Here is a 10,817-nt window from a genome sequence, read left to right as displayed (position 1 = left end):
GTATCAGGCATGATGGTAGAAACTGGAAATACAGAGATACACTATATCCTTACATTCAGGAAGTTCACGTTTAGTGGAGAAGACTGAGAAATTAAAATGGGTCCAATGCAAACATGATGATGGCCAACAGGGTGCTGTTTGACATAGAATTGGGTCATTTGAACCAGGTATATTTTGGGGAGAAGGACGTAGCATAATAATGAGAAAGTCACAGAGGATAAAATCTGAGCTTTCTCAAAGAATTAGCAGGATTACTCTTGCACAGTTGGACAATTCCAACATCTACCACAGACCTAGCTACCCCATTCAGCCTGGCCCACAAGGAGTAGCTGCAGTGGCTTTCCAGGTCGGCATTGGCCCTGGACATGCCTCCCTGGTTACAAGGACATCCTGGGGATTGTTGGCTTGGCCCTCTCTCCTTCTCTGCTCCGTATGCACCGGTCTTTTGGAGGCCACTTGGTATCTTAAGAACACCCAGATTCTGAAGGAAAAGAAAATAGACTAGGTGTTTGTTGTTCCTTCCATAGTCTTTGGGAAATCATTTAACCTGTCTGAAACTCACCTCTGCTGTGAAAGTCTAGTGATTACGATAATAGCGATTACCTCCAGGGAGGGTAAAAATATCAAATGAGATGAAAGGTGAAAGCAGATCTATTACAGCACAAATATTAATCTTCTTTTAGGTTTTGAGCATGATTGAGTATGACTTCGATTCAAATTTTATAAATGCTGAGCTCATAAGGAGGAGGTGAAGCTCTTGGAATTTACGTCCCTCCTAGCGTCTCTCTACTTTTAATCTAGCTGGGTCTTTATTCCAAAAAGATACTAGCCTTGGACAAGTTACTGATCCTTTCGGTTTCCTCTTCGGTATCACGGTGGAAATTGGATGGACTTCAAAGAGATGTTCTGAGCATCCTTTAAAGTCAGGAATAGAAAACACTACGTAGTGATGCTTTCACACGCAACGTTTTAACTAAGGAAAAAGGTCCTTGTTGGAGAACCTAGGGGCCGGGAACTGAGCAAGGGAAGGGAAGCCGGCCTCAGGTGCAGCACGGAGAAGGCAGAGAGCCTACACTCTCCAGGGGGAACGCAGCACAGCGGCGGGAGCGGCCTCTAGCCCCAGTAGGGGGCGCAAAAGCGACGCACTGCAGCACCTGGCGGCGGAGCGCCTCGGCCTCGGCCCCGCTGAGCTCGCGCGCGTCCTGCCGCAGTCCCTCCGCCGCTAGTCGGAGGGAGCGCGAGCGAGGGGACTCCCGCCCGTCTGCCCGCTCTTTCCGCCGCGGCCGCCGCTCGCAACCACGATTGCAGCCCAGCAACTCAGAAACGCAACCTGCACCGTGGGCTGCACAGCGTGGGAGGGCTTCGGGATCCGAACTTGCAGGGGACCGCGGTTCTTCCGGGCCTGCAGACTGCGAACAGGTGAGTGACACGCACGTGCCCAGGTGCCTCTTTCTGGACGACCCCTGCATACCCTTCCGTGTCTCTGATCGCTCGGCCTTTGGGTGGGTCCTTCTGGTCACTAGGTACCCTGGGGCGGCTCTGGGGGTCGCCAGGAGGGAGCTGTGAGCGCTGGCGCCCAGAGTTTGACAGTGCCCTCCGAGCTGGGACCAAGAATGCTCTTTTGACTTAGGCAGCCGGCAGGTGACCTGCAATCCACAGTGGGTTTGCTTGCTTCCGGTTCCAGGATACCTGTTGCTTTCGGAGCAGCGCCAATAGCCAGGGGTCTTGTACCATTAATTCTCCTTGTTGTGAGTGCTGCGTTGTAGGATGAGGGTGACAAGACTTGGTGATGAAAGGAGGAAAAAACTTGATTTCAGACCTAGAGAAAGGGCAGCCCAATGAAAATTTCATTCCCACGACCTGACTAGATGCTTTGCTTCCCCAAACAGCTGCACTGTATTTTGATGATAAATACAGAAGTTAGAAAAACTATTACCTTATAAAGATGATTGCATTTTTTTCCCAAGAGGCAGTGGAAGGTATGGGCCTTGACAAGTAATCTTGGGAATGACTTGTTATGAATAAAACCTTTCTTTAAATATATATATTTCTTAATTCGATTATTAATGACCTAAATGTCACAGGTCTCACAGATTTTAAGCTTTGGAAGGTAGCCACTATATATGTGTTTAGCGTAAGTGTGGAATGAATCAATTAATGGATTAATCATAACAAAGGATTTGGAGGTTAGTTTCTTTTTTTTTTTTTTCCTTTCCAAACTTTAGGTCATTTATGTTTAAGGGAGAAAAATCACCTTACCTTTAATCTCTCAAATATCTAGGTGTGATTTTAGCTTTGGGAGTGATAAGAACTCAGGAGTTTTTGTCCTAATAAAACACTGTCCACATAAAAAGTGAAAGGCAACCTCTGTATAAAAAGTGAATGCCAAAATATTTCTGCTCACCATTAAAAAAAATGGTTTTTTTTTAGATCATGTTATGGAAGATATTGGTTTATGAATTGTTTTTGAAGATCAGAACTTTGCCAAAAGGTCTCTTACTACAATTCACACATTTGTCATTGTTTCCTAACTTTGTGAAATGTAACTTTTTACATTTTCATGTGAGAAATCAAATATTGAAGGATATATGTCAATCTGAGTCTTCCTTTAAGTCATTTTTCTAAACATGACACATGATAGACAAACTAGCTGTATCTTTATTAGGTTTTAAATGAAAACATTAATCCAAACAATTTTCTCTTTCTTATGTGAAATTCCTATTCTTCTGAGGTCATTTGAGAGTTACTGAAATATTTAACCTTACAAATGTGTTTTTAAAAATCACATTTGATGGCTACTTTCATGAAGCATCCACTAGCTAGGTAATTACATAGATTTTATGTGCATGGGAATGAACAGTTTTGCATGAAACAGCAAATTGTTGACAGCAAATTGTTGTTTATACAAGCTCCAGACACGTGCATGGTCTGTGTTTCAAAGAAATTCTTGCCATTCTTATATAGAACTTACACAGTGAATGTATCTTTATATATTATGCTTCTGTGAAAGTTCTGTGATGATGCACTAAATATGGGAACCTCTTAATGAATGCACATGAAATGAAAATAAGGAAAACCTTTCATATTTAGCCAAAATGTAAGACTGGACAAATTACAGATGTTAGAGCTTCTGGGTTTTGTATTATTAGTGATTACTAGGAAGGTTTTTTTCATTATTGAAGATGATGATGTAAACAATAGCTAATGTTAAAGTTGACCGTGTCATCCTTCAGAGGAAGCTCTGGCACTTTGGAAGTCAGCAGATACAAACTGTTCAGTACACGCTGATGGCTTGGACGCATAATGGAGAAAACAATTACGTGTTAATGTCTTTGTAGAAATGCCTTTTTCAGAAGGATTATTACTTTTCTATCTCACTGGAGAAGCTGTTTCTGGAAAGTTGTAAATGACAAAAGGCTTACATGTTTAGATAACAGATTAGTGTTTCAAAATTCTCTTCCAGACTAGGAAAATGGGTGACATGAAGACTGAAATGATTAAGTTTAACAAGGGTAGACATGAAGTCTTGTGTTTAGATTGAAAACATTGATGGTAGAAGTTCAGAATAGGGAAGTCTGCAGCTCTTGGGGAAGATGTGAGCCTTCTCAGACAGGAGTGGTTGTGCGGCAATGCAATCACAGTGCCGATAGAACGAACAGAGAACATCTCAGGCAGCTTTTGTTGGGTCAATCTGTCAGGTCACATTTCAAGTGGTGAATGCAGTAGGTACTGTGTGTTTAGAGTGATTAAAATGGCAAGTGCCAGAGGAGGGAGCTGCATATGGTGAAGAGGAAGGTGATGGACAAAAGAAAAAAACACATAAACAAGACCATGCATCCCATGACAACAAGGGAAGATGCTGGCCTTCATTTACCTAGAAAGGGCTTAGGATGGGGCAAAGCATCCTCATAGTTGCTAGGCTACTTGAAGGCTTCTGAGGGAAAGGAAAGTGGTAAATCAGATACAGGCTGGTTGAGGACTCTGGTTGACCCCAAGCTCTTTTCAACTTTACATTTCTATGCTACTAAGAACCTGAGTGTCCTTGCTGAAGCACCCACCTGCATAAAATGTGCTTATGGTGTGTGTAATGTAATTTCCCAAGTATTAGGACAATACCATAAACTAATTTACTTGAAGTTGTCATAGAAAAGGAATCAGAAGTCGGGGCACGGCATTTATCTTTTCTGTACCAGGGCATTGTGCCCCCAAAAATGTAAAATTATGATCTAGATATTATTTATCAATTCCTGAAACATGTATATCTGTCCTATGACTTGATCATGTGACCTAGTGTGAACTTAGATAAAATATAGACCTTGAAATAAATGCAAATCTAATTGTATTACATTGAGGTCAACTAATATGAATGTATATTATTTGGCCCAAAGGGAAATAAAGAGTTCCAAATATGTCTTTCCCTATCACATATGTTTGCATTTTGGATGATTACAGCTACATGGTAAATGCATGTAGTCACATATATTTGTTCTTAATTACTGAAAAAAACAAACAAACAAGGCCCCCTCATAAAAATATTCTTTGAGAAAGTATACTAAAAAAGTGCTGTTAGGAGTGAAAATAAATGTTTTGGAACCAAAACAGATAGAAGTTCAAGTCCTAGATCTGTCATTGAGGAGTTGGATAGTTGACGGTGAATTACTCCAACCCTCTCACTGGATTGTGGGGTAGGTCGAAATGGAAAGTGCTGGTAAAGTCGATGGTGGCTGGCATAGAGCAGATGCTTAATAAATATTAATTCCTTTCTCCAGTCACTTATGAATCCCCACGTCTCTTTCATTTAAGGGTTGCAGATTTACAATGATACAGTGAACCTAAAGTCTGGGACCAAAACAACTTTCTAAGCTCTTTAGTTTGAACGACAGTGAGTTGTCTACCAACACCCAGCATGGCTAAAAGTGCGGAGGTCAAACTGGCAGTATTTGGAAGAGCAGGTGTGGGCAAGTCAGGTAAGTTCTGCTGTGGTTGTGAAGTGTGTGTGTGTGTCTTTGTCACTGCCTCCTGGGACTGGGCAGGAAGGTGGTTGGCATTTCTCATATTCTCACGGGTTGTTCTTTTAGATGAAGTCTCTTTTTCTTTATCTAGAACTTTTATTTTGCATAGCCAAGTTTAATGTACTCTTTTGCTTATTCATGATAAAGTAGCTTTGTTGATAACACATAAGGCAACGGATATATCATAGGTCTTGGTATTCTGAGAAAGGATATTAAATAAACCTCTGAGGAAATCAGATTGAGGAAATTAAAAATATATTTGCTCTTTCTTCACTATATAAAATCCTAAGGGGCCAACTTTATATCTCATCCATCTCAATATTCTCAGCAACCATCCCAATGCCAAGCATATGTTGGATGCTTAATAAATGCTCGTTGAATAAATATATCTTCACAAGAAACAGAATTGCATTACTGTCCAACACTTTTAAAACTTGAGAGGACTGGTGAGAACTGAGAGTAGCCACGCAGGACAACTATCTCCAGGGCCTCTGGGGTGAGCTTAATTATCAAAGTCTGGCTCACGTTAGTAATTCTCACACAGTAGTAAAGGCTTTTTTATTCCCCACCTCAGAAAAGGCTTGCAGATCTTTAAATGTAAAGGTGCAATGGAGGCAGTGAAGATGTATCTAATCCAATTTGAAAAATATATCTCAGATTTTCCAATTAAAGAAGGTTAAGATAAGAGTTGCTAAAATGCCAGGGCAGCGTGGCTTTTCAGATAATGTTGCCTTGATCTGTTATGGGAGAAAAGACCCCCTAAATGACTTTTTCACATGGAGCTTTTGGTTCTTAGGAGAGGATGGTAACAGCTCTCTGGTAGGAGTGTGTGTGTGGAGGGAAAACCGTTTGGATCACTCAGTACAATGGGTGATCCACATAATCTCAAACACACATGCACGATCAGCTTTTAATTCTTTTCTAACTTGCTCTGTTTCCATTTCGGCAGTAAATCTTCCCTATGCTCTGACTTTCTTTTTGTTTCTTTTAGTCTCTGCTGTCACTCTTTTCTTTTACTCACTACTTGCTCTCGCCACTGGCAGTAACCAAGCAAAGAAAATAGATAGTTGGCAAGGTGAGAAACGGCCACCCTCCCCGAGATTGAAGATAGTTTCACTCCTCCCCATCTGTCTCCCCAGTGTTTCCCAATGGCGTGAGAACCTGATTTCTGTAGCTGGTGGAAGGATCTGGAGAATGAGTGGAGGACAAAGGCGAGGGAGAGTGTGGGCAGGCCCGGTCTCCCACAATGGCTCATCTGAGTCCTCCGGGAGGGACGGTGGAGGCCGGGCTGTTTCTTTTCCAGTCATTCAGAATAGGCCGTAACGGAAGAGGGTCTCCTCTCTTCCGTTATATCATTGATCAAAAGAAATGCCACATGGTTTGAAAAGTGAAAAATAAAAAACCAGTTGGGAGAACCACTCGGTGGTCTGTGCCTTCGTCTCCAAGCTCGCTCTGCGCCTCTTTCAGCCCATCCCTCAGCCTGTGCTGAGCACCAGTTTCCGCTGTCTTTTCCCAAATTGTTGCAGTTACTTTTGTCATTCTCTACCAAGTGTTTTTCCTTCATCACTTCTTGTCCGTTTCTCCTTTTCTTTTCTCCAGGCTCATGGAACATAGGCTCGGCCCTTACTATCTTATTATTATTTTTTAAAATTTCCCATTCGTTGCTTAAAACATAGCCATCTTTCATTGCAACCATGCTACAGAAATGACTTTTGCCAAGGTCACCACTGATCGGGTAGCCAACAAAATCATGAACATTTGCCAGTTCTGGCCATCTGTAACCTCTGGTTATCATGCAATGCAATCACTTATTCTTTCTAAAACTCTGTTACTCCCAGGCTCCCAGGATATCACAGTTCTTGGCTTTCCTGCTCCCTCTCCATTGCCCCTCCCTCACCAGCAGTCTTCCCGGGCTGCTTGTCATGGGCTTGCTGCTCAAACCCGGGAGCTCCAGGGCTCCACATCCCACCCTCTGTCTTCTCACTCCCCAGGGCTGAAGACAACACCTGCACACAGACCACAGATTCTGATGACCTTGCTTTTATTTATGTAAAATGCAGGAGTTAAACTTGTTGACAAGAGGTCCTTGCTAACGTTAAAATCCTATGGTTCTTTATTAATAAATCTTCTTTAGACTATGTACATTCTACCTCTTGTGATGATTTTCATTTATGTAAAAATGACAATGATAGACTGCATGCCTTTAAACAAGTGTCTTTTTGTCTGTCACTTACACATAGTATTTTCCTATTTCAACATTAGACTCTTTTCTTCAGTCCTTGTAACCACACCTCACATTTAAAAGTACAATTGGTTTGACTTAAGCCTGGGAGACAATTCTGAAACCTTTACCCATAGTTTAGTAAAACAACCACAGAGTACTTCAGGTCTGTCAACTTTGAAACCAGATTGTGGCAACACTGAATCCCTGTTTATACTATACATCTTCATAAATTTGGATAGATAGTATCTTTGCCCCTTTCTATTGTATAGACTGTATCAATCACATTAGTAACTTTTGTTTTCCTTAAGTCTACAAGAACTTAACTGCAGCTCCTCACTTACTTATAAGCCTCCCGCAAATGGTCATGATCTTCGCATGGGCTCAAACTCTGCTTTTCTCTAAACACCCAGCACAGGAAGTATAGCTGAGCTGCAAGCTTGGGATCTTAGAGCGATAGAAGCTGGGTGTCTCTGATTTGACTTGGCTCAATGTGAATTGTTCAGAGGCCTCAAGTCTTACTGGTCCCATTCACTTTCCCCACACTCAGCACTAAATATATTTTGTTGGGGTAAAAAGACCATATTGTCCAGTTGCTAGCAGAAAATAGCCTGGAGTCGAATGTATAGGAGCTGTTAGGTTTGACTCACAAATCTGACTGTATTAGCTGTGTGAGCTTGGCAACTTGGGCAAGTTACTTGACTTCTCAATTTCTTCAACTATAAAAAGGGTATAACAGTGCCTATCTCAAATAGTTGTTACAATTGAATAAGTTATTACATTCAAGTTTATTGGAACAGCATTTGGCATGTATACTACTCACAAAAATTAGGGGATATTTTATCACTTCATATTCATTTTGAAATATCCCCTACTTTTTGTGAGCAGTATAGTAAGTGCTCAAGACTTTATATTTTGAGTTATGCATATTTAACTTATAAATTACTTAGTGAAAAATAAACCTAAGATATATTTACATTCAAGTGGTTTTTAATAAAGTCAGAAAAACGTATAAGACAAAAATTCTCTATTGCTACTCAGCACACCCCAAACACACACACACACACACACACACATACACACACACACACACACACTTTCCACACTTTCTCTGTCTCTGTCTTTTTCTTAAATTGAAAGTCTGGTTAATGTCAATTACAACTTGACAGCTGGTGATCATAACAATACTTCTCATGGCTTATATCTTAGAAATCTTGGGAGAACAGCCAGAAATATGTTAATGTCATCAATAAATTAACACCCTTAAATTTGAAAGTGCTTCTGGTATGTGGTAGACAGCTTCCTAAGCCCAGATAATATACAGACCCTCTATGTTTAAAACAGAATTTCACATAAACCAGAACTTTTTGGATCGCAGGTAGACCAAAGAAGTGTCATTGTAGGCAAATTTTAATGTCTCAAGTACTGAGAAATACTGATCAGATGTGAGATGTGTGTGTGCGTATGGCAATATTGTCCACACATGGCTGCATTTCATAGTCTTTTGTATGGGGGATTCGTCTTCCTTCTGTCTAATTGTACCCTGCAGTTCTGTCTTCCAGTGAGCTTGCTGGTTGGCTTAGGGAGCGTTCTGGCTCAGCACGGTAAGCGCTGCGGGGACGCTGCAGAGGGTAGAGACACAATTTCGGAGCCTAGTTCATCCTTTTGCTGGGAAAATATTTACCTTCACAGGCTCACAGTGAAACCCTAATAACATGACGTGTAGGACTACTTGTGTGTGTTAACCTGTACTTTGACAGGCTGCAAATAATTAAAGCAATAAGACCTGCCGTGAGACCTAGAATGAACACTAGCTTTATTTAGATGCTTCTTGGACCCATGGTATTCAAATTTGTAGTAAGGGACCAAGAGAAAAACAACTGAAATTTTGTTTTTTATTTGATTATTAAAAAAATTATCTTTATTGATTGATTTTAGAGAGAAAGGGAGAGAGAGAGAGATAGAGAGAGAGGGAGGGAGAGAAACAATCTGCTCCTGAGTGTGCCTGGACCAGGGATCGAACTGGCAACCTCTCTGCTGTGGGTCAGTGCTCTAACCAACTAAGCTATCTGGCCAGGGCCTGAAATTTTAAATTTAGTCTTACAGTTTACATTCTTATTTTAGAATTGAAATATTGTGTGTTACAGATAAATCTATTTCTTAAAGGGGCAAGTTTCAAAGTTAATTGAATAATACTATCTTCTAATTCAAAAGCCAATTGGTGCACTCATCACTGAAGGTTTAAATTCATAGATTCAGATTGCTAAACTAGATATTGGGTGCCAAACACAAACAAGCTTGGGAAATTTTTTCCCTTGACAAAAAGAGCGTGATTTATTTTTTTCTCCTTCTTCTTGTTCTTGTCTTCTCTTTCACGGTCTCTCTCTCTCTCCTCTCTTTTATAAAAAGTTTTGAAAAGTCCCTGGCCAAATAGCTCAGTTGGTTAGAGTGTTGTCCTGATATGCAAAGATAATGGTTTTAATCCCCACTCAGGGCACATACAAGAACAGATGGATATTTCCATCTCTTTTTCTCTCTTCCTTCTTCTATCTCTAAAATTAATCAATAATTTTTTTTTTTAAAAGTTTACAAAGTATTTTCCAGTGGAACACAGACAATTTTAATTTTAAATGTGACTTTTCCAAACACTGCTTTGACTATATCTGTATTTTATGGCCGGAGTATATTTATGAGGTCTCATATATTCTCATGTATATTAAACTAAACATTAGTAGCATCTTGGATGGGTCAGTTTCCTTATGCTATGAAACTAACCTTTGTGTTTTAGAAGTGTTTCTCTACTTTCAGTAGCTATGAACTAGTTAGCTTGTTCCCTTCACTTTGACTTAACAATGTAGTATAATGCTGTTTGAACATCATTTTGCAAGTACTTCTAATGGAAAAGAAAGATCTATGGTATTTGGGGTATGTAAGCATCTCATTACAATTGTATACTTATTTTGCATACCTTATTAATAATATAAACTGTATGCAAAATTTAATATTAATCTGTCGAACATCTGTTTGTTTGAATATAAAAGTGATCCCCCCCCAAACCAGTGACTAAAATAGACTCTTTAAGAAGGTTTAGCAAGTGAGCTGTAGCTTCAGTAACACCTCAGCTTCAGGTCCAGCGTGAGGACCACAGTATAGGAAATAGCCTCAAGTTGGCATGTCACGTAAATGTGAGCCCTGACAGCAGTCCTATACTTTTCTTACTTATGGTTCCAAACAGCTATTCAAATTCTTGCTCATTCTTGTTCTAAGATTATATAATTAATCCTAATGCTAAATTTTACTTAAAATTTTGTCTAGGTAAGATAAGGGACATATTATGTTTCAAGTAGGTACAGAATTCCACAGCTCCTGCAAACATGTGTGTGCATGTGTGTGTGTGTGTGTGAGAGAGAGAGAGAGAGAGAGAGAGAGGGGGGGGGGGAAAGAGCGAAAGAGAGAAAGCCTTTCCTAAGTGGTTGTTGAAATTGAAGGATTAGGCCCTGGCCACTTGCCTCAGTTGTAAAGCATCGGCCCAGCATGTGGAAGTCCTGGGTTTGATTCCCGGTCAGGGCACACAGGAGAAATGC

General features: G+C 40.5%; 1 protein-coding gene across 1 annotated transcript in view; it reads left to right on the top strand.

The window, feature by feature from the left end:
- The first annotated feature begins 1,178 nt into the window (after positions 1 to 1,178).
- RERG (RAS like estrogen regulated growth inhibitor) overlaps positions 1,179 to 10,817 on the top strand; it is a 138,270-nt gene continuing 128,631 nt past the window's right edge. Inside the window, exons 1-2 of the mRNA XM_066264541.1 lie at positions 1,179 to 1,419; positions 4,804 to 4,967. Coding sequence (XP_066120638.1) covers positions 4,907 to 4,967 — 61 coding nt within the window. The 5' untranslated portion in view covers positions 1,179 to 1,419; positions 4,804 to 4,906. The remainder of the gene's footprint in view (positions 1,420 to 4,803; positions 4,968 to 10,817) is intronic.

Source organism: Saccopteryx bilineata, chromosome 1, assembly GCF_036850765.1.
Source record: "Saccopteryx bilineata isolate mSacBil1 chromosome 1, mSacBil1_pri_phased_curated, whole genome shotgun sequence".
In the NCBI taxonomy this organism is placed as follows: domain Eukaryota; kingdom Metazoa; phylum Chordata; class Mammalia; order Chiroptera; family Emballonuridae; genus Saccopteryx; species Saccopteryx bilineata.
This window is presented reverse-complemented; position numbering and strand designations above follow the sequence as displayed.